General features: G+C 45.7%; 1 protein-coding gene across 1 annotated transcript; it reads right to left on the bottom strand.

Annotated features, from left to right (window-relative positions):
* Positions 1-1,304: 1,304 nt before the first annotated feature.
* On the bottom strand, positions 1,305-27,726 carry UAP1L1 (UDP-N-acetylglucosamine pyrophosphorylase 1 like 1). The gene is made up of 9 exons (XM_067561460.1): positions 27,309-27,726; positions 17,536-17,740; positions 14,254-14,429; positions 12,770-12,942; positions 11,621-11,814; positions 9,316-9,456; positions 7,023-7,208; positions 5,858-5,924; positions 1,305-4,122 (listed from the first exon to the last, which is right to left on the bottom strand). Exons 1-9 carry the CDS (start codon positions 27,613-27,615, stop codon positions 4,036-4,038), a joined length of 1,536 nt encoding a protein of 511 aa, XP_067417561.1. The 5' UTR covers positions 27,616-27,726; the 3' UTR covers positions 1,305-4,035.

A 27,726-nucleotide genomic window follows, 5' to 3' on the forward strand; every position in this document is an offset into this window, starting at 1 on the left:
TGTCTTCAAGGGCTGGGCGATTCGGCGGCAGTCGACTTGAGTTACGCAAGCTATGCAAAAAAACTTGCAAAACTCCCGTCAACTTCTCTGCTTCTGTTCTGCGCGCCGTCTTCACTGCACTGCACTGCACCGACGGGAACCGCGTTCCCGTCAATGCAGCGCTACTCCACTTGAGAAGGTGGTCTTAGTACGTCCCCTTCTGGATTGACTGAGCGGGTTTTCATTGACCGCTTATTCGATCCAGAGAAGTCGATCTGATGGTGGCGCATTTGCCACTGTCAGTGAAGACATAGCCAAAGCCAAAACAGAGCACCCTCATCCTCTCTCCTGTCAAGCTTCATAGGCAAGATATAAGTCCTTTGTGATCACAGGCAGCTGACAGATCTTAGAGCACCTTTTAAAGAATTCACCACTGTCATTGAAGACATAGCCTTAATCTTGGCCCAGGCAGCTAGGGAGCACAATCACATAGGTTTCTAGGAGGCCTTACATTTGCTTAAACTGGAACTGTGTTTAATAGTTGCACACAAGGCTATGTAAATGGTTAGCACAGGACATGGTGAAGAAGAATCATAGCTAACTGAAACTGCAGGGGGAATTGAGGGAGACAAGATGTACAGTAATTACATGAATTGGGATATGCTAGTTAACCTGTCCCAATATCTGGAAGAGATACAAGGAGGGTGAGATAATATCTTTTATTGAACCAACTTCTGCGGTGAGAGAGACAAACCTTCAAGCTACACTGAGGTCTTCTTCAAGTCTAGGAAACAAATCAGAGTGTCACAGCTAAATACAAGGTGGAAGAGATACTTTAGCATAATTGGTTAACTAGGGTGACTGTAAGTAATGCTTTTTCAGTTAGCCTAAGTAACTCCATTTTGTCTAGCTGTCCGCAAGTAACCCGTCCTAATAAATTAACCGGAGAGGATTCGGCCAACAAAAACTGGTGTTGTACAGATAGCGGTCCCACTGTAACAGTAACAGGAGCAGTAGTGGGCACTTGAGTTCTATTACCCCCCACCCCCTGATGGGTGGAGGAGGAAATGGGCATATGGGGAAACATTCCTTGCTTTTTGGAGGATGTACAATGATTCTCTTTGGATCATTAAAATACTAAAGCCCAGCAAGCCCGCAGAGACATCATCAATCTGCCAACTGTAAAGAATCACTAGGATTCTCCTATAGATTTCCTATAAACAGGGCCCCTTTTAAAAGAGATTATTAATGTATGATGTTAGAGTAAAAATGTTATTCCACTTATCACCTTGATGTAAATTTCTGTATAAACAACAGCTGTGAAACTGAATGCAGAGCCATACAGCCATACGTATCAAGAGGCATTTTAGACCCAAATTTTACTCCATCTCACTTAGCTTGTCATCCTAATGTAAATCAGAGCTGATAAGTCTGAAAAATTGAGGCTATGAAAAAATGCTCTGCTGAAAAATATATCCCACATAATGTCATATTTCCTCTATTGTTCTCCATTTTGGGGTTATTGTCACACAGTAAGATCTTGGAAGAAAGTGCTGTGCCCATATCTTTAAAATAGATAATCAATATACTATGCTTCTATTCCACAGCAGCAGCGGCAACACATGATATGCAGGGACAAAGTACAAGCATATTACCCACATGCAAGAAATACAGATGAAAACCTACTAGAAATCATAGCAATATCTTTATTATAGAACTGTAGTCAAGAAAATGTTGGGAGACATAAAATAGTGATCTCTTTTTGTTTTGTAAAAAGTGTCATTCATCATAAATGCTAGAATTATTTTAACCCAATACATGACAGATACATATAATTAGTTTTTAAGAAGTTCCCTTCAAATCCATTTTAATGTTCAAGTTTAAGGCACAAGGAGTCAGGAAAAGAACATTCAGCATTCTCATTCAGCTTCTATTTGTAAACACAGTATAGAAATCATGTCAGCAGCTACATTATTGGGATGAAACCGCATTGGGCTGAACTATAATTCAGGCTCTGAAGAAAATGTATTAATTTGGCAGAGGCACTCAGGCATGCAGGAAAAAAAGTCTCCTTAGAGCATAGTGTAGTTTAAAATAAAGCTGTGCCTGACTTGACAATCATCAGTCACAGAGATACCATGTGATTTGTCTTCAGTTATCATTCTATAACTTGACTGACAAATAGAATTACCAAATAGAAATACTGAACTGTCAAAGGCAAGTGCTTAATTTGCACTCAATCTTTAAGGTACCAGTTGCATATGCAAGTGAGGTAATTATGGGTGCAAGTAGTGATCTACATATGCAAATGGCCATTTGCAACTTATATGTGCAGATACAACTCACACGAGCAAATTTGGCAGTCTAAATGTAGATGCTTTCTTCAGAAATTATGGGCCCAGTGCATGAATTATGATCACTCTACAGGCTATTTTTATATTTCCTCAAAACTCTGTATACAATTCAGAGGCAGGAGTTTTAAAAATTCACTCTAACTCTTAGTTTATAAAAAGGCTTATGTTTAATGATCGGTTCAGCAATTTCCTGGCTGGGACAGCTGAAATATCAGAATTCAAGAATCCAAATGAAATATATTCTCCAATTGCTTACTTTAGCTTTATAAAATGGCTGTTATGGAGGGTGGGGGAAGGACTCTGGGTGACAAAGTTTCTGATTGTGAAGATACCTGTAAAACTGGTGGTCAATAGACTTTCAGTTCATTTTTGTAATTATATGAAATTATTTTGGTGATCTCAATCCAGATTTTAGCGGATTGGTATTCCATATCACAAAACACAGCAGTGTCAAAGAGTAAGCATTGCATAGTCCAAGGAGAAGGAACTCCCACCTCGTCCTTATAGGTGGTTCTCCTAGGTCAGGACTGAAGTGCAGTTTGATATACATGCTCTGTTAATTAATATCCAGGCTATCAATCTTGCAGTTTTCAATAAACATAATTTAAAGATAAATTTAAAAAGGAAGTGTTACTCTTAGTGTCATAACAACACTTCAAGGGATGCAGGAGTACTTGACACATACCCTTCCAATAGGTTCTGAAGGCATATATATTGCTATTTTATTGCTTACATAGTTTATGCTGGGAGTAAATAGTTCTTGGCCTTTGGATTTTACACTTTTCTCTACCACCTGGATTTGTTCCAATTATTGCTTTAAGGCACTGAGATAAAATCCAAACATTAGAGATATGCTATAAAGATTTTACAGCAAAATGAAAAAAGAAGTGGAAAGATCTGGTGAAAACGTTTTTTATGCTGATTTTAAAAGACTAAATCACAACCTAAAAATGTAGCACTGCCCCAAGTGGAATCCCTCTAACCTGCATATCTGCTTCATATTTTGTTGGTGAGGTGACACCTGGACTTGGACATCTTTTGGTCCAGTTCTGCAACCCTTAGGTTGAGAAACTTCTTCACAACAGGCGCCTCAATGGGTAAGAGGCCCCAATTCTAGGTGATTGGGCTCCATGAATGAGCACTTATCCCAATTCTGCAATCATTGCTGACCTTTGCAGGATGAGGTGAAAAAAAACCAGATATTCAGGAGAAATGGTCCAATCCTGGAAGATGCAATGGATCTTGAGGATGGTCAGAACTTTACAGAATTGGGAATCAAATGAACCTCTCTTCATATTCACACATAACTCCCATTAAAATTGATGAGAATGAGACACAGCGAGAGGAGAATTAGACCCATTAAACTGCAAAGCAGATGGATTTAGTCCCAATGGGCTCTTCGAAAATAAAAAGAAAAGGCTCAGCTGCACAAATAAAATTTGTTTAGTAACTAAAAGCACAAATATAACTTCATTCATACCTGAACCTACAATATGCTGAGGTAAAGATGCTGCCTTCAACATGATCAAACAGAATTATGGTATGTGTCTATATATTTCTCATCTGAATTCCTACTAGCATTTGTCATCAATCTGAAAATGCAATCCAATCAATTATCTCTAACATTAATAGCAAAGCCAACAGTTTATTAGTGTCTGTTCCCAGCATTGAGCTGATGGCCAGATTTTTATTTTTTCTTCATTCAAGCATCTTCTAATATTTCTGTTTTGCTTTCGTCAAGTATAAAGGGCGAATAGAAATCTTTGGTCTTCATGTGTGTTTCTAGTCCCTGAAAATATATGAAAAACAACATACAATTAGGTTATAAACATATCAGACTTGGGTAATTTTGTTATTTTTGGTGAATTTAGTGCTGGGGAAGGGTGACTGACAGCCCAAGAAGCTAAAGATTTTTAGTCTAAAGAAACAAGTACAGACAAGCTCCCCTTCCCCCCTCCCAATATGCTACAAAACTGAACCCTGTGTTTCCATAGAGATGCCAAGGGGCTTAGCCACCAAATACCCATTAAAGTTAATGGGAATGACACAGCTGAACCCCCACGCAACAGACCTCCAAGAGTGCATCTTCATGAGGAAGAATGGTGTGTTCTTAACTCATGTTAGTTAACACATGGTCACTAACTCAAGGCAAAATCCTAATGAAGACCAGGCAGTTTGTAGTTAATGTATGTTAGTAGGATGAGGTAAACCCTAGGCTCCCTCATAGTTTTTGGCTATGTCTACACAGCACCTGAGATATGTAATTCCCATCTTAGGTAGAGGCACATGTGCTAACTCTGATCGAGCTGCAGTGTTGCCACAGCAGTGTAGACATACCTGTCTTCACCGCAACCTGTTAACATGGGTTAACACTACAAACTGCCTTGTCTTCACCAGGATTTTGCCTCAAATTAGTTGGCCTGTGTGATCTAACATGAGTTAAGAACCCACTTTTTTTTTTTGCTTGTAAAGACAAGACCTAAGTGTTTACAAAAACCTTCCACAGGCTTGTCTACACTTGAAACACTATAGTGTAGACTCTCTCTACGCTGAAAGGAGGGCTTCTCCTAACAGCGTAGATAATCCACCTCTCCAAGAGGTGGTAGCTATCTACACCAGGAGTTAGGTTGGCATAGCAACATCATGCAATGGGGGTGGATTTTTCACATCCCTGAACAACATCATTTGGTCAGCCTAACTACTTAGTGTAGACCAGGCCTGAGAAAAGTCTATTTCACCATGCTGTTCTCTGGTTCCTCTCTGTAGTTCTTGTGAGGTTGTTATTTCCCATCTTACCTATCCTAGACAAGGCTATATGGTGCAGGACCTGGCTCCCTCATGCTGCTATATCATTCTAGGGCCTCTCCCCTTTCCTCCACACCATGTCCCTGGCAAGAAACACAGAAAAGAAGCCCTTCCCACATGTTTTTGTAACCAGTGGTGGGAAGAAAGGATCCTTTCCTCTCCCATCCCCACAAAAAACAAACTGTTGTCCTACAATGACAATCCGTTTCAGGAGCAAGATTCCACAGATTTCATCTGAAATCCAGTCTCTCAAAGAGGCAGAACATATACCAAGCAGTTTTGTTCCTGAGAATTATTTGCTCACTATATGGGAGAGATCCTTCTCTGATGTAAATTGGTGTGCAGAATTACCCCAGCTGAGGATTTAGTCCAATGAATTTATTAATCATGATATTTTGCACTTCCAGAGAACTTTCAATCAGAGGACGTCAAAGCATTTATAAATCTTAATGAAGTCTCACAGCCCCAGGGGAGGTAGGAATTACAAATCTCACTTTATAGATGGGTAAAATTGAGACACACCGTGATTAAGGGATTCACCCAACATCATACAGTCAGTCAGTGGCACAGCTAGAAATATAACTCAAAGCTTTTGAATTCCAGGCCCCTTGGTCTAACCATTACCCTATTTCCAAGCAACTGCAAGGTGAAAAAACCTGCTTTCTCAAGAGGAAAACACACACACAATTAAAAATATCTGCACAGATAATTATACTCACCTCTCCAAAATAAGACACTAATGGAGAAATCTCACACACAGCAGGAGGATCTTCAATTCCTGACAAACTAAAGAAGAAAACATAGGATTAATCTCTCTCTTGATATGCCTGTACGATAGCATCCTTGACAGAGCTCACAGAACAGAACGTGCTACCAAAGGGACAAGGGGGTAGTTTACATTCAGGGATTATGCACAGGTCCAGCGACAGTCTGAACCTGGATTATGGGTAAATAAGAGGAGCTAAAATTTCCTAGCTACTTCAAAAGAAATAAATGCATACATTTGATGATATGCTTTTCAACCAATAGCAACAGCTTCTGGGTTTACTGGACTATAAGATGATGAAACAATAGTCCCCCACTATGGTAAAGGTTTGTGTGAATTAAGTGGGAGAAAAGAAGTATCTGAAATGGGGGTTGCTATATAGTCGCTGACAAACAGATGTTAGTGCCCAACAGAACAAAAACACTGCCATACATGGTGAGAAGTAGTGGGGCCCTAGTCAGAAAAGCGGGTGCAGGCAGAGTAACTTAAACCTCTGTGGTGCTGGCTAAGTCCGTAATGCCAAAAGGAAGACTGACCCGCAAGAAAGACAGTATTGCTGCTAATGTTCTCTGTGTCGGGATTTCCATCCAGGGGGTCGGCTTTAAATCCTGCCATGGGTGTGCAGCGGTGAAATACTGACTCAGTACTCTCCTGGATTGCCTTGACCATGCCCCCTTTCCATACAGCATCATTGACATTTGGGGATGCTGGTCTCCACACAACCATGGCGTAACTTGGGTTCTGACCACTTTACACTGCAGCAACCTCAGCCCTCAGTGGATATTCTGTCTGCAGGAGCCTCTGCCAGAGTTAATGCCTATGGTATCCATACACTAGCTGCCCTGCAACCGGCACCCAGAACACATTCCACCTCCCAGGGAAGGCTTGCCTTTACACATTATCTATGATCACTTATGCAGCAGGAGCAGTTATCAGTATTGACCTCCACCAGCACATCAATGAAAGGCCTGATGAAGAACAAGAACCACACCAACCGCTGTAAGAACTTCTGCCCCAGGAAGTTACAAATTCCATGCACCAGCGTACATGCCATAAACCAGCCCAGATTTGGTAGCAGCTGGGAGGGAAACAATAGAACATGTTACGAAGGTGCTCACTTGAGTTTCTCTGGTATTCTGCAGCCTTTTTCATCCAGGAATCTAGCTCCAGCTTTCAGAGCCCAGCGGTAATGCTGGGAAAGGAGGGACCGCCGAGCTGTGGTCGGAGTGTCTGTGTCGGCGGTGTCTGCATTTTTTAATGGGGAGAACTCCTCTTCCCTCAAAACTTCAAATGCAACAAAATTCCTATCAGTGGAAGGGAGAAATGGGAAAGAGAGAAAAAGCTGAACACTGGTCCTCTCTTGCTGGTACAGACACTTACAGATTTCACAGGGTGGGGGTTTCCCCTCAATAGCACTGATGCAGCACAGCCCACAACAGAATTAAGCCAGGCTTAGCCCATCGCCTTCAGTGGAGAGTGAATGAGTACAAGGGTGATGAGATGGGAACACAGGAGTAAAGGGAACGTAAGTGCAGGCTGAGATTGATCAGACACGGTTTGGACGGGAAGTTTGCTGTGAAGAAGGCAGGTGACAATTCTACAGAGCTTCCAGGCAGAAGGCCTCGGGAAAAGACACACCTTCAAGATGCAGTGGCCTGCTGGGTGAGAAGCCCCTGCTAGAAGTGCTATAAGCAAGGGACTGTGAGCCCAGAGGGTGAGTTACAAGCAGGGGGAACAGAGGCAGCAGTAAGGCCCTGCTACACTGCACAGGAAAATTTGTTACAACAAACAAGTCCAGCTGAACTCAGAGCCCTGTTTTTCTAAACCAAGAAACTGTCACAGTAAATTAAGTTTTTCTCTTTGGGAGGGGAGTAGGGTCAGAAACACGAGTTCTTGTTATGAACAAGCAACCTGCACACTACAGTCAAGCAGAACATTAAGTGTGCGTCTACACAGCTGTGGAAGTGAACCTCCCAGCCCAGGTCGGGGCTCATGCTAGCACTTTAAAAGCAGCTGTGCAGACGGCGCTTTGATGATGGGTCTCAGGCTGGAGGTTGGGCACTGAAGCCCTCCCCCTATCCTAGGCTTCAGAGCCTGAACTCCAGCATGAGTCGGAACCTCAAAGCGCTGTCTACACGGCTATTTTTAGAGCAAACCCTGCTAGCCTGAGTCTGTCCACCTGGGCTGAGAGGCTCCCTGCCACAGGCTGCGTAGACATACCCCCCAAAGAGCTGCTTTTCAATAATGGGAAATGCAAATAGAACTTCCCAAAGCAACACCTGCATATTTTTGTATCTCAAGTGTGGAAAGCATCTGTCAATGCATTCTAACACAGTTAAAAATCATTGCTTATAATTAGCCCCTTTAAAGCTTGAAATTCATATCTGTTTTTGTAGCAAAATTATTTTGCCATCATGGTACACCAGTTCATTGCTGTAGAGTTGCTCATTAGGGCTGGTCAGTGCACTCTGACTTGTTTGTCAGCAGCCCTTCAGTGATACTTGCTTATTAAAAATAAAGAATGCTCCGGAAACACACAGCATTTACATGGACCGTGCAAGCAGCTGTATGAGACACACAGCTGCATCACATTTTGGAGTGCTCAATCCTAAATTAAATCCTTTTTAATATTAGTGGATTTAAAAAAAATCTAAAAACCAAGACACAGCATTCAGGCCAAGGTTCCGTCATGCTTATATTTCAACCTGGAGTGAATCTTTATTGCTGACTTCTAGACCCAGGAAAATAGAGTTTAGAAGAAAAATTATGGTGGATCCTTGAGCTATTAAGTGCAAGCCCCTCCCCTCCCTCCCAGATTAATGCTACGTTAAGACTGATCTTTATGCATTAAAAAGTCAGGCAATTCGACATTTATTGTTCCAACAACAATCGTAACTTGGCCATACAGTCCTTAAATAATGTGTGTTATGGCTGTATATGGTGCTAACTGAACGCCTGGGCTTAATCTGTATGTAAAATGTAATAAGAGTCACAGTTGCAATTCTGGATGGCCTGACTTCTGTGGGCTTACCACCACAAAGTTGAGAATGTAACAAATGTAGGCTTTGCATGGAATTTCCTTGTTTCACATATAAAACAAAGGATCATCCCACCAGATGACAACCAGTGGAGCGTGCAATCATTCATTTGCAGACATTCAAAGCAAGGTTCACAGGTGCTGGGGCTACACACTCCAGAACGCAGTGCGCCCCAGAGGGTATGTGAAATATAAAGCTGGCAGAGTGCCTGGGACCATCACAGTGCAGGAGGAACCCAGCAGATGCAGCAGTCTTTTCGCCAGCTCCACCCACCATGTCAATTTCAAAAGCTATGCTACCCGGAAAGGCATGCTGCAAGCAAAGGTCACCAAAGAGAATACCGAGAAGGAAAAGACTGACGTCTGCCACTAACTTAGAGAACTGGAACACATCAAACACAAACTTCTCCAGCTTTATCCCGTTTGGCTTTAGCGGCTTTACCAGATTTCCCTCCTCGTCAACGTAGGCCACCTTCTTTATGGCTACATGCTGCTTCAGCTGGGACTCAAATTTCCTGCAAGAATGAAAGAGGAGAAAAACAGGTTAATTTACTCCATACGCAACGCAAAGGGAAAATCTCCGGCCTCCAAAGCAGACAGTTTATTACCATTGGCTGTACTTTGGGATTACTGAGTGCCATTCATTCCAAAGCTCTTTACACACTGATACATAAATTATGCATAAGGATCACTTCACTGACCACAGAAATGCAGCCATCTCTGTGGGGAAATGCAGCAGCCATTCTGTGCCACCAACACTACACAATGGTACAGGGCAGGAAGTGAAGAAGAATCCTGTGCCCAATTAGAACTGCAGGAAGAGTTTAAAAAAAAGTAACTGCCCGAACTAGAATTTAACCAGGACACTTATTTCCACAGGCTCTTTAGGTGATCCCAGGCCAAAGCCAAAGATCCTTACCCAGACAAACCTACCACTGAACTCCATACAAAGTCTGCCCAACTCAAGACTGAACTAAATAAAGCTCACTGGATTTGTCTCCACATATTAAACAACCTCAGTGTTGCATCTCACCCAAGGAGAGGGGTCCTCCAGCAGCAAAGTGTCCCCGGCTCTGTGCTGAGCCATTGGTTCCGCTCTGACTCCAAGGGAAGAATGTCCCTTAGTGAATCGCCAACATCACTCTTTGAAGCACCCAGATATTCCTTGGATGCCCTCCCCAACTCTAGGGGCACTCACTCACTCTCGCCAGAGCCCAGTCATTTTCCCTATCCCCTTAACCTTAGGATGCAACCATTATTTTTCCTGCAGGGAGGGCCAGATGGGATTCCCATTGTAACCCATCAGTGTGACTCTTTAATCTGCCAGAGGTCACTGCTGGGCTGTGTGGCCCCAAGCATGTCTAATCCCTGTCGGCCCAGGTAGGTTTACTTTCTTAAGAGGATGAAGTAATCACAGTGATTCCATCAACAATTGAAGTCTCTCTGCTCAGAGCTTGATATGAAAACTAACCAGGAAGTTATTCTGCTTAGGTTCAGGACCCCAGGCAACAAGAATGCCCAGATAGGACATGGAATCATAGACTCATTGATTTTAAGGTCAGAAAGGACCAATATCATCATCTAGTGTGACCTCCTGCACAACGCCAGCCACAGAACATCACCCACCCACTCCTGTAATAGATCCCTACCCAAAGACTGACTTAATGAAGTCCTCAAATCATGGTTTAAAGACTTCAAGATACAGAGAATCCAACAGCAAGTGAGCTGTGCTCCATGCTATAGAGAAAGGAAAAAGAAAAAAAAAAAAAAAAAAACCCAACTCAGGGCCTATGCCAATCTGCCCTGGGGGAAAATTCCTTCCCAATCCCAAACATGGTGATCAGCTAAACCCTGAGCACGTGGGCAAGACTCACCAGCCAGACACCCGGAAAGAATTCTCTATAATAACTCAGAACCCACCCATCTAACATCCCATCACAGGCCATTGGGCATATTTACCGCTAGTAATCTAAGATCAGTTAATCGTCAAATTAGGCTGTCCCATCATACCATCCCCTCCATAAACTTATCAAGCTCAGTCTTTAAGCCAGCTAGGCTTTTAGCCTCCACTGCTCCCCTTGGAAGGCTGGGCCAGATCTTCAGTTCTCTGATGGTTAGAAACCTTTGTCTAATTTCAAGTCTAAACTTCCTAATGGCCAGTTTATATCCATTAGTTCTTGTGTCCAAGAATCAGACTGCAGAGCACTAGGGTAGAGCAGCACCACTTGTGGCTGGCTTCTAACAACGGGCAGAGGCCTCAACGAGAGCAGAGCTAGAGACAGACTCAGGGCTTGTCTACATTAGAAAACTTGCACCGGTGTAACTGACTTGATCTGAAATTGATTCAGTTACACCAGGGCAAATCCCTACAGTAAATGCACTTAAACAGGTTTAAACTGTTTACACCCGTTCAGCATAATTCAGTAATTACCAGATTGAGCTAAACTGAGTTAAGCACATCTATATTAGGGGTCTGCACTGTTGTAACTGAAGTGATTTGGTGTGTGTAACCTGTGGGAAGGCCAGCCCTCATAAAGAAGAGGCCAGGGACTTCAGAGGATGCACCTGTTTTTAGTAGAAGGGGGGATTACCCCATATCAGATGACTACAAACCAGGATAGTTTTTGCTATGTATATCTTCAGTCTGAAAAGCCACCTGGCAGGCGCATTGAAACTTACTGTGCCACTGTCTCGAGGAAGTCGAGCGTGAAGAAGTGGTTGCAGATATTTCCAGCACTGTAAACCAGCTGCCCATCAGGACTCCGCATCTGTGCGGTCTCTAGGTTGATCTCACTGTATTCCACCACCTGATAGACCCCGTCAACGCGGCAGACTACCCCAACAGGCTCTGTGGGATAGGCCTTCTCCACCACCTGCAGCCACAAGACAGGGTATAGGAGGCAGGGATTCCTTTGGAGTGGGGTTAAACCCCTTTGGCATTGCTGGATGCTTGTGTAAACCCTGTGGAAAGCTCGTGCTCAGTGAGGTTCTGCTAAGTGCTGATCTTCAAATGCCACAGCAGCACATCAAAGGGGATATCACCATGTGCACAGGGCAGCACCGGTGATGCATTTTGCCCCCATGAACCTGGCTCATTAGACAGTATTCAACCAGCTAACTAGCCAAACCATTTGGAAGCAAATGCAATGCTCAGAGATATCGGAATATTCTTGGGCACATTTTTCCTACCAGAGGCCTTTAATCTGCCCAAACATTAGAACGCAAAATATTTCTAGTCACTTCCTTTAAGATTCTTATCGACGTTAACACCGTTAATTACATGCTACACGAATCTCTTTCAATAAGCATCAAGAGCCCTCTGCTTTATTGTCACAAAAACATGCTAGCCTTGCTCCATCTAACTCCCCACCAATGGAGCATCTAGACTGGGAGAAAAGGTGTATTTGTTAAACACACCCAAGTGTACACAAGCCCCGGGTCTCCAGTTCTCTCAAGTGTCTCTGAAGAAAGAGCAGGGAGTTAAAAGAGAAGCAATCTGAGTTCATAATTTCCTGTGCAATTTGATGAACCCCATAAAATAACGTGAACCTGGTTGCCATGGTACCTTGAAAGGACATGGAGCCTTACACTTGCACCTGCAAATGTTACAAACTGGATGCATGACTCACCACTGGTGCAGCTCCCCCAGCAGCAACAAGGTGGAAACTGTATGGACAGGTTCAAGTGGATGTCACCGTGTCACCTAAACTTATCTGAGCCGTGTTAGAAAACCCGGTGGTATAAACACCTGGGCCTTGGCAATGGTTTGACAGACAGGAACACGAACAGGCACACTAGGGGAGTGGCCTAATGTCAGCACCACCTCACCTTAGCACCACAGTCTGCCCCTTTAGACACACAGAAGCCGATGAAGATGGGATCAGCCATTTTGACGAGGATGTTGTCCACACAGTAAACATGGATATACTGGATACCGCGCCGTTCCATGTCATCCAAGATCTTGTTGTCCACCAGAGCACGATATAAGCCTCCATTGCCATCTAGAATGCAAAAGAAAGAGGGGGGCCATTTCTTTAATGTGTAGCCACTCAAACCATGCAATCACTGAATGCAGACTCCATATGCCCTGAACAATCTTTAGCAAGAAGGGTGGGGAACATTTTCTAGTGGTGAAAGCACACGATTGGGCCCGGCTGCATTTATTTCTGGCTTTGCCGCGGACAAACTGTGTGACCTCGGGCAAGTCAGTTCAACTCACTGCCTCAGTTTCCCTACCTGAAAAATGAGGATAATGACACCGATCTACCTCACAAGAGGGATTTTGGAGCTTTGTTCACTGACATTTGTAAAGCACTTTGAGATCCTTGGAGGGAAAGTGCTACAGAAGAATAAAACAGAGGCAAGGGAATGACTGTCACACTCCTCGTCTTCCAAAGCTTCAGACTCAGCCACATTTAAAATACAGCTTAAAAAAAAAAAAAAGCTGTAATTCTGTGAGGTTTTGGCCCACTGTCTTTTTAAAGTAATGTTAAAGAACTGTCGGATTTTCACTTTAACTGTTGTTTTTTTTACAAGGCACCTCGAACACTTATGCAACATACATATAAAGTGGATCATCCTCAGTTGGCTACACCTTTACAACACTCCAAAAGACATCCAAGGGAAGCCAGTGCTACAGTCGGCATTGGAGGAGACACCCCTGCAGCAATTCCGGCGTGGTGCATCACTTCCTCAGATTTGCTGCTTCTTTTAATCACACACAAGCTGGGTGCAGGAGGCCCCTATTTTTTAAAGTGCTATTTAGACAGTATTGGAGAAGTTTATTTTCTTATTCATGGAATTTTCCTTTGCTAGAAAACACGTTTCCCTACTTCCTCTGGAGGGAATCTTAGCCACGTGATCACTCCCAGTCTGGGAGCACTGCTCTCCGGTGTTTGCAGTAGAGTTGATAGCACTGACTGGAGGCCAGCCCAACATAGGCAGAGGATGGCCCAGCAGCCCATAAGCAGCTCTGCTGATGGAGACCTGACATGCAGCACTTCTGTTATTGCAATCCTGTCCCCTCCTCCATCTCCTCCCTCATGCACACAGCTCTGCTAGTACACTTCATGCCTGACTTGCAGCAGCCCCTGTCAATATTCCCAGACTGCCCTCGAGGTTGTGTGATGTAGACAAACATCCAGCACTGTGAGTTCATCACACTCCTTGCCATTCGATGAATGTCATGGCATGCATTACTCTGCACACCCCAGTGCCACATGTGGCAGCAGGAAATCCCTACGCCCCAAGGAGAGGCTGAATTTCAACACACACTGCCCTGCTGTGAGTATCATGAGCAAACTGCAGGGTACCTGGTGCCATAGCAATTTTCCCTTTCTGTTCCAAGATGGCTTTCCCATCAAACGTTACAGCTGGCAGCATCCTCTGCTCAAACATGATCACATTGGTCTTATCCAGGTTGAAATAATTGTGTTCCGTGAAGAACTTCTCTGTTGGCCCCAGCGTAAACTCACTTGTCATGATGTACCTACGGGAGAACAGAAGCTGAACAGTCAGGATGATATGCAGTTTAAAAATACGCACACATGCACCCCAACCAAGCAAGATGTACCCTTACAGAAAAACCTCTATAGATCAAACTTTATAAAGATGTAACCTATAGGGACTTTAAATGATCTACAACATTTAATAAAGAATGACATCTCTGCTACTCATCTAAAAGTTCCACAGAGAGGATCCATTTCTGTTCAGTTCTACAGGATATCCACAAGGGATCACGTAGGCCTGAATTCGTACTTTGAGCATAGTTAAACGTGCCCCTCTCCAAAAGTGAGTTGGACACCCGTGTGTTAGAGGGTCAGTTAGCAACCGAGGTAAGGGACAAAAAACCTCTTTGCCTTATCAAATGGATATCATGAAAGAAAGGAAGAAGTGTTCAAAGTGGGTTTTGATCTGTGCCAGGTCTTACGGGCCAGTGATGAATTTTCAGTAGCTTGAATCAAAGCTTTTCAGTGCCTCTTTTTTGCCCAAGAAATATAGCAACATTTTCCAACCTCCCAGCTGTGTATGGGTTTTCTCCCAGTTTCTTTATTGCTCTCTCGCCTTCTTTCTCCTCCTACTCCATTATTTCCCCTTCCCCTTAATTTTCTTGTCTTCCTTAATACCAGGATGTTCAGAGCTTATTTTCATGAGTTACCCCCTATGCACAGCTGCAATTCCCATTACTATAGGCCTACAGGGAGTCTCCGTCCAGCATACCAGACCAGCCACTCCCAGCACTGGTCAGCCCAGTATGTAAATGGGGCTTACTTCCCCCTGACCACGGCATAAACTAGCTCATGGTTAGTTGGAAAATGCAGTGGACCAATCTCCTTCACAATGAACACGGTACTAGGCAAACTCCAAATGAGATCAACTTAGATTTTACATTCTAAAAATAGCTGGTCTGACTTCCAGAGGTGCTGGAGCGGCAAGGGCTCACAAATCAGGTCAAATATATGTTGCGTAAGATACGCTTCCACTGATACGGCATTAGCTCTACAGCAGAGCAACGTCGTGTTTAGGCAACTATTTACAAGCAGCACCTGGATAATGGTTCAGGGATCTTTTTGTGCCTCTGCTTTGCCTGATTCCTTCCTGTGACCAGGCAAGGAGGTGACATTTACAAGGACTAATTGCTAGCAACAGTTTGTTCCAAGAATTGCCCAGTCAGTTTCTCTCTCTCTCTCTCACCCACCCGCCCACCAACACAATGATCTTTTCTCAAGTTGCGCATTTAGACTGTTTTGAAATGTTGAGGTTTTGGAAAAGGAAATAAGCCATTGGCAGCCAGGGGAGCAGGAGTTTCAGCTGTAAATAAACCATCTGTAAAGTAGGTGGCATTTCAAGGCTCCCATCTTTGGCAGCGTCCTATTAAGGGCTGATTTTTTCATGGTTGTGCAATGACTTGCTCAAACTGTGAGCCACTGTATTGCCACTTTGCTTCAGCAGGAGTGAGCTTTGCTGCTGCTAAACTACCCGGCAGTTGCCCAACACACTGGCTTGTCTGCCTTTCCGGCAAACTCTTCAGCACGCTGCCAGTCCAAACCTGGCCTTGCAGGTCACGATGAGTGAACCCCCATTCCTGAGATATGTCCCCAGTGGTCAGTCCCTCTTACTGGACACTCACAGATGTTATTAAGTTTGCTGCCCCACAGGGAGATGGCACACATCAGCTGGTTACCTGAAGACCCACACTTCACTAAAACAGGATGGAGATGGTTTTGTAATAAAACAAGAATAAGTTTATTAACAACGGCCAGAGGTGCAAGTGATTTCAAGTATAAGTGAAAGAGAGAAACCAAACACACTTTCTACTGGCTAAAACCTCACTTCAGCAAGTTACAATCTCTGTCAAAACAGGATTCTAACCTACAGTTAGTTCCCAAAGACTTCAATCGCCTTGGCTGATCTTCATCTTTCTCAGATTTCAAGTGCTCCAGCCTCGTGTCTCTCAGGGATGGATGCCCAAATGGCTTTCTGTTTCTGCTTATATTTCCCAAAAGCCATTGTCTTGGTTTCAAGAGCCAGGAAGGTTTCCTGAGGGTACGGGCCTCCATCCCGCCCCGTGATTGTTAAGTGGCTATCTACCCCCATTTGCTAGGCTGATGGCTTTGCTTACCTTATATATAAACGTACTTCCATTGTTTCTGTCTTTGCCTTGGTCAATTTACATTGGAGACGCAGTCAAGCTGGCAAAACAACTTTCCTTTGTCTAGCACAGGCCGTGTTTCTACACAGCTTGCCAAACACACACATTTCCAGCACACAGCTATAATTTTGTATACATCACCCATACATACATCACACAATCATATTAGTGACCAGCATGTCCCCAACTGGCATATGAAACCTTACATGACACCTTTTAGAAACAGATTATGACAACAGTGAGTTGGGGGAAATGAGTTTGCCAGGCCTGATGCGAGTTATGGTACGGTGTGCCCTCTGCCACACTGCGGGGCTCCCAGGGTCACTGGCCCCTGGAAAGTCACAGCAGGAGGTGACAATAAAAGAGCGATTTTAAGAGTTGGTGTTTGGGATTTTCTTGTTGGAGCGACAGCAAGAAGCTAGGTGGAAATGGAGGTCAATGGGCACTTACCCTGAGATGGGCAGAGGTGTCATTTATCAATGCAGTAAACGGATGCGTGCTGGATCTTAAACTGTGCAATAGGATTTGTTTGCCCTTAAGTAGGCATCAGTGGAAGGCAAGAAGCACTTGTGTCCCACCAGCGCTCAGTAGGCCTGGGGGATGGCTATGAAGGGTCTGAGATAGACACTTAGGTACCACAGTGAAGGGTGCTATACAAGAACCTTGACAGACAGGTTGTGGTTGAAGAGGCAGCATGGGCCAGTGGATAAAACACCCGCTCTGCCAATGACCTGCTAGGTGAGCTTCAGCAAATCACTTCCTCTCTCTGTGCCACCATTCCCCCTTCCACCCTTTGCCTGTCTTGTCTATACACATTGTAAAGACTATCCCTTAATGTGTGTTTGTACAGCTCCTAGCACAACATGGCTGGGGTCTGGGCCTCTAGGTGTTACTGTTCTATAAAGGTATCCGTACCACGTACACGCAATATCATGCTACCTACCACGGGATGCTGCACTTTGTGCTGTATTTCTTGCCAGCAAGCTGCTCCAGTTTGCGGATTCTTTCTGCCTGGATCTGATACAAGGTCTTGCCACTGGGCAGTCCCACGCTGTACATCCCCTTGGGATAGGTCACTCCCAGGCGGGTTCCTTGCCCTCCAGCGAGGAGCAGCACTGCCACTTTGTTCTCTGAGATCTGATGGAAACCTGCTTGGGACAGAAGCCCCACAGAAGAAAACAAGGGGAAGGAAATGGATGGATCAGCAAAACAAAAATAATGAGTGCTCTGAGCACCTTTGTAGTGCCTTTCAACCCAGGAGCTCAGTGCTGTACAGACAGGAACTAAGCTTCACCATCTCCATGTGATGCACATGCACCATTCTCCCCATTTTTTAGGTCAGGAAACCGAGGCACAGAGAGGTCAAACAAGTTCTCAAAGGTAACATGCAACACCACACCTGTTGGTGTGTCGCCAACGGCATGGATCGAACCATGACCTCTGGATCTTAAAGCAAGAACTTCTAGCTAGTGCTAACATTTGTACAATTACGGCGAAGCGTTTTTCTTGCAGTGCTGTTTGCAAGTTACCACAGATAAGCAATGCACAATATGAATCAAATGAAAGATGCCTGCTTGTGGCAAATGCTGAAATCTGCAGGAGCAAACAGTAAGCTGTAGCTCTGCAAAGTTACAAAGAGTAAAATCTTGCTTTTGACTCCAGCACACAGGAAACAGACATACTGAACAAGGAACCATTTTCACAGAGCCATTTTTTCTGACCACTTTAAATCTGAAGAAAAGCAACCTGCTCTCCAAATTCATGATGTCAAGGCAGCCACAGGCCTTTTCCTTCTCAATATCTCACCTTGGCCAGCGTCAAAACACAAAGCAAAGATTCAGCGTCCAACAGTAAAAGCAATTGGCCAAATCCCTCACTGGTGTCAGCAGAGTTACTGTACATGAAAGATGTATTGGGCCCATTGGCTAAGAGTTTGCTGCCAGCATCAGCTAGACTAGAGATTAGTTCTTTGTGCTTCCATGGTTAGAAAGCTCAGCTCTACCATGGCAGTATATTCTGCTGAGGGGTGATATTATTTCACTTCCAAAATAGCTAGTAATGTCAAAACAACAGCACTCAAGAAAGCGAATTACACAACACTGTAATTGCACGCTACGGTGTCACTCTTCAGCACTCTGCAGTTAAAGGGGACCACCCCAAGAGTGAGAACACACATTCCTGCAAACAGATCATTTTTCCACACTGCACGGTACTCCAGGAATTAAGCACATTTTACAACACATACTAAGGTCCAATCACTGAGTATTTAGGGGAAGTTAACTTCAGTACTATCCCATTTGGAGTTTAAGAAAACCCATTTCCCCACTGGAGCAGAAAATGGGAATTATGGGGGCCTTTTTACAATGCTCAGCAGTCCCCTAAATGCATTTGCTCCCCCTCTTATGGAACCCTACTTGCTGCTACCCACTTTCATCTTCTCTCAGCTTCTTTCCTCAAGGCCACTCTCTGAGCAGTTCTCTCCCCCATTTCCACTGGGAGCCACAGTGGACCACTGTCTCAGATTACAAGGCCAGAAGGGACATTATGGTCATACACTCTGTAGAACACAGGCCATAGGACTTTGCTGAATTAATTCCTGTTTGAACTACAGCTCATCTCTTAGAAAAGCAGCCCGTCTTGATTTTAAAATGGCCAGAGATGGTGAATCCCCCACAACCCTTAGTAAGTTATTCCAATGCTTATTCATCCTCACTTGACTTTCACCAGGCAAGTCCCGCAGTTTGCCAATCTGTGAAAAGGAGTTTCCAACCTGACAGGAGGTGGGCGGGTGTATAAGAATCCGCTGATGCTGACAAAGCCCTGCATAAATGCAAAGAAATATTCAAGTCTTAAAATTCAAGGTCCTTATTCTGCTTTCAGCTTCTCTGCCCTCTCTCTTTCACACATACATTTGTTATCTGCCTATTGTGTGCTTAGCAGTGGCATACCGAGGTGGGGTCTGCGGGGGGCCAGGCCTCCAGGCACTGGCCTGGGCAGGGGAGAAGGACACCGGGCCAGCCCTTCACCATGCGCAGGAGGTGGGGGATGCGGCACTGGGACCCCTCCTGCCCTGCGTGGTGGGGTGAGGGCCTGTGAGGCCTCGGTCGGGGGGGCGAGCAAATGTAGGCTTGGCCCCTGGGCACCGGAGACCCCTGGTACGCCACTGGCGCTTAGGTATCGTTAGCTGTGCTCTTTCAGACTGCGTGCTCAGCAAAATGAAGACTAGAACTAACTGAAAGAACAGATGAGCTATGTAAATAAGGTTTCTGCTTTGGGGATTTTTAGTTCTGAGTCCAGGAGAAGCATGCATGTGTTCATTCCCCACTAACCACCACTCCAGCTGGAGGTTTTACTTGTACTTATAGCATTTTACTTACACGTTCTGTGTTCTTCTGACTAGTGCAAGAGCCAACTCTAGCTGCAAGCTGATCAGCTTCAACTGCAGGCAAAACACAGGAAATACTGTGTGGCCACTGTGACGCTGGCAGACCAAGGGCCGGCTCATGACAAGGCCAATTCACTTATGTATTAATATAGCTTAAAGTGGTTGTTAATTGTATAAGAATAGATTTGGTGTTTAAGCTTCATGAAAACTAATGGGATGTTTCATGCATTGTTTTCACTTATCTGTATGCTGTTATCATGTAAGGGCAAACATTTACATTGTGTGTACCCTGGTCACTAAAATAACCCATCCAATGAGAAAGAAGTCTTGTGTAATGCAGCTGAAGAACTTTTGCAGAAAAGTGCTAAATCGTGCACATTTGAAGGCAGGCAGTCATCGTGCGTGATGATCGGAAATCAAAGTGCGCTACCCTCTCTCCACCAATCAAAGAAAGAGCCCATGCGGTGGTGACCCTGTCAGCTTATTTTCTGCAAGAAGAAGCTAGAAGCATGGATTCAGGGAATGATCCTATATCTCTGTACCGTTTGGACATCAGGTGAACTAGTTAAAATTGGCTACCAGCATTGTGTTTGGTGTGAGATCTTACCAGTGACTGGATAGGTACTGAATGCAGGCAAAAATCATGAACTACTGTGTGGCCACGTGAGGTAGTGTGATGGCTTGAAAATGGGCAAACTGGTCAGCACTGAAAACAGTGTGGGGGAAGGGAGATCATTCCCAGAAATTGGAGATAGAGTCTTAGGCCTGGTCTACACTCACTTTTTGTATCAAATTTAACTATTTTGGTAGAAAAATCACAATCTAACCAAAATAATTAATTGGCACAAGCCTTCATGTGGATGCAATTATACCGATATAAAGATGCCTTGGGCCGTTTCTACACTACGGAGTTCAGTTGACAAACGTCAACTTGTGTTGACAAAACAGTGCAAGTGTACACACTGCAATGCTCCTCCCACCGACAAAACTCCCCTGCTTTGCCAACAAAATAAAACCACCTTGATGAAAGGCTTTCTGCAGCAAATTAGATCAATAAAGTATCAATGTAGACATTGCGCTTGGGTCTGGTGCCGTAAATGGCCTCCAGGAGGTTTCCCACAATACCCATTCTGACCACTCTGGTCAGCAGTTCAAACTCTGCTGCCCTGCAGCCAGGTACACAGGCACACACCCCTCCAACTTTAAAGGCCCAGGGAATTTTGAAATTCCACTTCCTGTTTGCTCAGTGTGGGGAGCTCAGGTCTGTCTTCCCAGCGGACCATGGCAGCTCCATGCAGCACACGCTCTCCTGCTTGGAGCACACCAGAGCTGTCGGATCTACTGAGTCTGTAGGGAGAGGAGGCTGTGCAGGCCCAGCTCCGCTCCAGCTGTAGTAACTTCGATACCTAGGGTCAGATTTCTCATGGCATGTTGGATAAGGGCTACACACGGGACATGCATCAGTGCCTTGCGAAGATAAAGGAGCTGAGACAGGAATACCAGAAGGCAAGGGAGTCCAACTGTCGCTCTGGTGCTGCGCCAAAGACCTGCCGCTTCTATAACGAGCTGGATGCCTTCCTTGGTGGCAAGGCCAAGAGCCCCACGGATACGTCAGGGGTTGGGGAGACTGGAGACAGCAGACTCGACCCTGAGGATGAAGTCATAGACAAGGAAGTAAAGCTGGAAGATGAGATGGGACAGGCAACACAGTCGTCCAATGCTCTGGTGAGCCAGGACCCCATCTCAACCCCACAGGGTTCGAGCCAGTCCCAGCACTCCATCTCTGACCCGCATGATGCAGAAGAGGGGAGCCCTGGTAAGTGATCATTTTGAGTGGATGCTGTTGGTTACATGAGGTAGAGCTGTCCTTTGCTTTGTTATATGTTAGAAAGTGGGTGAAGGGATAGAAATGTACAAGACTAGTTTGTGTTTGTCTCTGCTTCACATTCACCTGCACAGCTATGCAATGGGGTGGAACAATGTGTTAATGCACACCGAGATTTCATGGGAATCCTCCAGAGAGATCTCGAAGAAACTTTCCTGGAGGTAGTCGCCAATCATCTGCTGAAAGTTCTCTGGCAGAGCTGCTTTGTTCCTTCTCCCATTGTAGGAAGCTTTCCCGTGCCAATCGGCAATCACTTGTGCAGGGACCAAAGCAGCACACAGGTAAGCAGTATAGGGACCGGGTCTGAAGCTGCACACATGCAGGAGATGCTCTCTTGCATCCTTCCTCATTCTCAGGAGTGAGATATTGGCTTCAATAACCCCCGCCTGTGGATAATGGTGGCAAGATTTACAATACTGTCCCTAGTCACTTGCAGTGATCCCTTTAAAAAAACCCAACCAAAATTGGGATATGCGTGCCATCTGCTGTTCTGCCACTGATGGGGATCCCATTGCTGCAAAGCCATGCACTACTTCACGCACATTTCCAAGAATCACAGTCCTTCATAGCAGGATGCGATTAATGGCTCTGCACACTTGCATGAATGCAACCCCAGTGGTGGACTTCCCAACTCCAAGCTGATTAGCGACTGACCAATAGCAGTCTAATTGCCAACTTCCACACAGTGATTGCCACATGCTTCTCCACCGAGACAGCAGCTCTCATTTTGGTGTTCTTGCACTGCAGTAACGGGGAGAGCACCACACACAGTTCCAGGAAGGTGGATTTACACTTCCTAAAGTTCTGCAGCCACTGCTCGTCATCCCAGACATGCATCACGATGCGATCCCACAACTCAGTGCTTGTTTCCCAAGCCCAGTACCAACGGTCTTCTGTGGCAAGCTATTCTGTGAATGTCAAAAGTAATCCTGTGTTGTTTCTTTCCATGGCACACAGCAAGGCAGGCACTACGGATTCCTGTTCAGATTTGGAGCTCATGATATACTGCATGATCAGCCACATTTTGTTCATAACACTGACCACAACAGTAGAGAACAGTGCAGGATCCATCCTTTCAGGCAGAGATGGCGATTGTGCAGTTTTTACTGTGCCATCATTCCATGGGTTTCCGACTGCGTTTTGCACCATTTTGCAATGGCCCCTGTTTACTGCATCATGTGACGTTGAGCCCACACCCAAGATGCACTACGATCCACTCCACCTTCCCACAACTTCTAGCTGCAGAAGGTGGCGAGTTGCACTGTGGGATAGCTACCCACAGTGCACTGCTCTCACTGTTGAGGCCAAAGTACCAACTGTGGACATGCTCCGCCGACAGAACAAGGAACGTTGTGTGAACATGCATAAGTGATACAATTATTGCTGTTTATGATCATGGGCGTAATTTGAGTCAACAAAACACTGTAATATAGAGAAGGCCTTATAGCAGAATAACTTTTCACCCTTCCCTTATACCAGCATAGTTTATTCTTGTAAGTACCTTTATACCAGAATAACTACATCCACACTGGGAGATGGATATGTGGGCACCACTTGAACTATACCAGTACAGTTAAAGCACCATAAATTGTGTGTGGAGACAAGGCCTTGCAATGCCGATGCAGTGATGCTCAGAAAGGCAAAGGCCAGTTCACTGACAGACAGATTGAGTTTTTATCCTGTTCTCTCCAGAAGAACGATATGCAAAGCATAAAGCTTGATTACAGCAAGACAAACAATGGTGCCTGGTAATGTCTCCAAATGCTAAGCAAGCAGAGAGAGCCCATAGTCATTAACATTTGTGATACCATCTGTTAGCACGTTTGTGTTTAAGAACTTGACTGAATTTGTCAGCCTAAGTATCTGCAAACAAATTAAAACACCATCGCAGACGGACAGCTAAGAAGGGCTGCAAATGTCAGTGCCACATATTTACATCGCTAAAGGGATGTCTGTGCAATGACTGAACAAATGCCAGAAAACAACAGTGTAAGAAACTCTCTCAAGGATAGCCTAACAGAGAAATTAAATAAAATGGGCATACTTTAATCAAGCAGAGAGACTTTTATAAGGTAGAAAAGTCACTGTGCACATCTAATTGGCTCTAGACATTTCTTTCCTCTGGTGACCAATTACGCTCTTTTTGATGAGAGTGAGCGTCTGGCACATATGGCGCACAACTTGCTGCATGGTTCTGCCTTAATGATACCATACTGAGAAGAGTAACTAAGGGAACAGCAATGCCTAAAGAAGCATAACTCCTTTCACTCAGGAGCTGGCATCAAAATAGACAAGTTCAGTGAGCATCTGAGGTAGCAAAAGGGCTGCATCTGCCCCTGTTCCCATAGTGCCATGGACCAAACATTGAGTCTAGGCTAATCTAAACCTTTAGTAAAACTGATCTGTACATTCACACACTTAGGCAGGATTATGCAATGCAAGAAGGTTCCGAAAAATAGCACCTCCAAGTATAGAAGCAGACAATTTAACCTCAGTAGCTAGTTCAATTCCTGCTCAAGTATTTACGTTTTGCCTTCAGAAATTCCTTCCAGCATTGACCAATATTGTCTCACTGTTTCCTTGTGCTCCCTCGTCTTATCCATCTCTTGTCTTATACTCAGACTGTCAGCTCTTTGGGGCAGACACTGTCTTTTTGTTCTGTGTCTGTACAGCACCTAGCACAATGGTGTCCTGCCCCATGACTAGGGCTCCCAGGCACTACAGTAATACACCTAAATAATAGCAACAATAGCAACTACGGTATTCTTCACGCCTCTCCTAGAGACGCAGCAAAATGGTGTTGCTGACGCAGAATGGGTAGGTGGATGGCTGCATTCTAAGGGGAACTGAAGCAGCGCAGGGCTTGATTCTGCTCCCATTGAAGTCAGTGGAAGTTTTGCCATTGACCTCAATTGGCGCAGGATCGGGCCCACAATGTGCAAAGCACTCTGGGATCCTTCTGTGTAAAAGATGCTGTATCAATGCCTGGCCTTTATTACGGGGCTGTCACAGCAATCTTCTTGGATTGAAAACTTGTAATAATAAGGACTCTAGCTTCCTCTGTGTGTGGATGTACAGTCGCTAGAACTACTGTGGGAGCTACTGGAATACAAATTAACAATAATATTTAAGCTTTGTGCTTTTTGGGTTTTAAGCAAAATGATCAAAATCATGGATCCCGTCTCACTTCTTGATTACAAATGCAGAGGTCAGTGCTCATGACAAATGACTAATTGTACCGCCAACTCCTACAGGCGACTGAAAAATTTGCAATGTGCTCTCTGATTTATTTTCTGAGCATATAGAAAGCCCAGCAAGAAAGAGGCAGGGTTGATCCATCGTTACCCCCAAATACAGCCGTGAGCCTCATTTCGCATATAAAGCGAACACAGAAATAGCTCCTGCAGGAAGAACAGATGGATCCCTTCTGCCAGACAGTCTGCACCAACACAATGACAACAGCGCTCAGTGGGGGAAGAAGAAAGTAAAACCCCTTGATGCTACACAGCTGATCTGAGCAATGGAGCGCACCACACTCTCACATGAGCCCTGCAAAGCAGTGGATCTGACCCCTTGAACAAAAGGGAAACTGTCAATAAATTTAGGCCCCACATTTAGATTTTGTAAAAATAAGGAAGAAGAGGAGTTTTAAACGCCTGAGACAAATAGAAATCATCCAGAATTTACGAGAGGGTCAAGGGGCGTATCATCATTTGAAACATTCCCTGCAGAATCATACCTCGCTCCCCTGGTCAAATCACTCCTGGCTTGAGGTGGAAATCAAAACTATCCCTACCTCTAGGCTAGAAGAAACTATCATCATGCTCTGCTCCCAAGAATTCACAGGATCCCCAGATTCCCAAGTTAACTTACAAAGGATGCTACCCAATCCAGAGGACAACGACTGGAAGCACTTGTCAATCCCTGCAGTGCCTCCCTGACAACACGCTGGCTCCGTACCCCAGTGCTCCCATATGTGCAATCGCCAAGCTGTTATTGCATCTCATAGCTAGACATGACGTTGCATGCCCTGAAGGTCCAAAAATGGCAGCCCATCTAGGTGGCAACACAAGCCAACCTAAATGCACGACCATGGTCCTGTTCTTTGCACTGGCTCCCCATTGAAAGCAGAGTCCAGGGCTCTATGCCAATCCTCAGAGCTCTCCATGGGACTGGCCCGGCTACATGAGAGTGTCTTTCCTTCCACGATCACAACCTTCCACACCAGCTGCACCCTACAAGAACAACATCATCACTCTCGACCAAAAAGGGCAGGTTAATGAGTAGGGGAGACAGAGTCAACACAGGAGCTAGATGTAAACCAGGGGTGTCAAACACCAGACCCACAGGCCAAAACCAACCCATTCCATGTATTTATGAAACCAGAAGGTCACAATCAGACTCGAGGCAGTTTCTTAAATTAAGTTTTTAGCCCTCTGGGTTTCAAAGCAAAACGTCTCAATGTGACCCAAGTGTAACCGATGCAGTGACGTCTGCCTGAGTCTGCATGCAGCCTGAAACAATGACTCTGGGAGTGAGAACTGCCCTGCCTCCCAGTCATCTCGTTGGACCAATAGCTCTAAAGGCAGGTGATAAAATAGCAATGGTTTTAAAGGGAAGCATATTACCGCTGAACGCAACGGGAAGGTATTGAACAAGTCTAACTGTAGTCACTAGGAGGTTGGTTACTACATCAAGGCCTGTATTATGCCCTTGAGTTTTTGGCAGACCTCCTGCTGGCATTTGTGGGAGCTCTGCTGTTGGATCGAGACAAGTATGTAGCACTGAATTAAATCGCAGCCCCCAGACCACTATTGTAAAAGTATTCTAGCCCTCAAGGCAAGTTTGACACCCCCAATCTGAACTGTGGAACTCATCCCCGCCAGAGAGACGAAGGCCGGCAGAGCTACCCACCCTCCGAACTCAAAGCCCCTCAGCTTACTTCTCCCACAACAGCGCCTCCACACCACAAACTCACAACCAAAATTGCGTGGGTAGCCAGGCGGGCAGCAGAAAGAGCGAGTGCCTGGCACTGCTGGTTTCCATGCCCTGGGAGGTGCTCAGCTCCAAGGGCGAGCAGGGCCCGAGAAGAACCAGAGCTGGGGGAAGGATTTCAACTCCCCCCTGCAAAAGGGGTTGGGGCTGCCAATGTCTGGGGTATAAAACCCAGTGGGATGCCGATGGGCGAGTGCCCCAGCCCTGTGGCATCAGTCACCAGGCCCAGTGGGAGGGGGAGGGAGGAAGGAACAAGCAGCAGCTCTGCAGGAAAGGACCTGGGGGTTACAGGGGAGAAGCAGCTGGATACGGTCTGAGTCCACAGTGCGGCCGGGCTGCCGGCGAGGCTAAGGGCACATGACTCAGCCCCCACGAGGGAGGAGGGCGGAGAGGACACCAGGCTTGTTCAGTCTGCAGGAGAGCAGAGCGAGGGGGGATTGATCGCACCCACCTTCCGCTTCCCACCGGGCCAGCGCGGCCCGCTCGCTCCTGCTGACGCTGCCCAGGAACTCGCCGGGGACCGGCTGCATCCTGCGGTCCAAGCGCTCCAGCGGCCCCGGCTGCCGAGCGCGGGCCTCCGCTGCCGCCCGCCGGCAGTGCGGGCCCAGCTCCTCCGCCTCCAGCAGCGGCGCCAGGGCGGCCCGCAGGGAGTCGCGCTCGGCCGGCTGCAGCTCGGCCCAGAAACGCAGCAGGTGGGACTGGCCGGCCCGCTCCAGCCGCGCTCGGATCTCCTCCGGTTCTGGCTCCGGCGGCGCCATGCCCGCTCCGGCTCGGTTCTGGCCGCTCCCCGGGACTGGCGCCGGCTCTAGCCCCGTGGCGGCGCCCGGACGCGCTGGGTGAGCATGCTCGGCCCGGCTCCGGCCCGCCCA

Source organism: Emydura macquarii, unplaced genomic scaffold (genome assembly GCF_026122565.2).
Source record: "Emydura macquarii macquarii isolate MOO-44397 ecotype Brisbane River unplaced genomic scaffold, CSIRO-AGI_Emac_v2 contig_2417, whole genome shotgun sequence".
NCBI classification, from domain to species: domain Eukaryota; kingdom Metazoa; phylum Chordata; order Testudines; family Chelidae; genus Emydura; species Emydura macquarii.

Excerpts from the sequence above, each read along its gene's own strand:
- UAP1L1 (XM_067561460.1), bottom strand. The coding sequence starts at position 27,615 with ATGGCGCCGCCGGAGCCAGAACCGGAGGAGATCCGAGCGCGGCTGGAG. Across the intron at positions 7,209-9,315 it reads GATGTGTTCCAGTTCTCTAA|GAATTTTGTTGCATTTGAAG; the intron begins GTTAGTGGCAGA and ends TTCCACTGATAG. Across the intron at positions 5,925-7,022 it reads AGAATACCAGAGAAACTCAA|TTTGTCAGGAATTGAAGATC; the intron begins GTGAGCACCTTC and ends TTTCTTCTTTAG.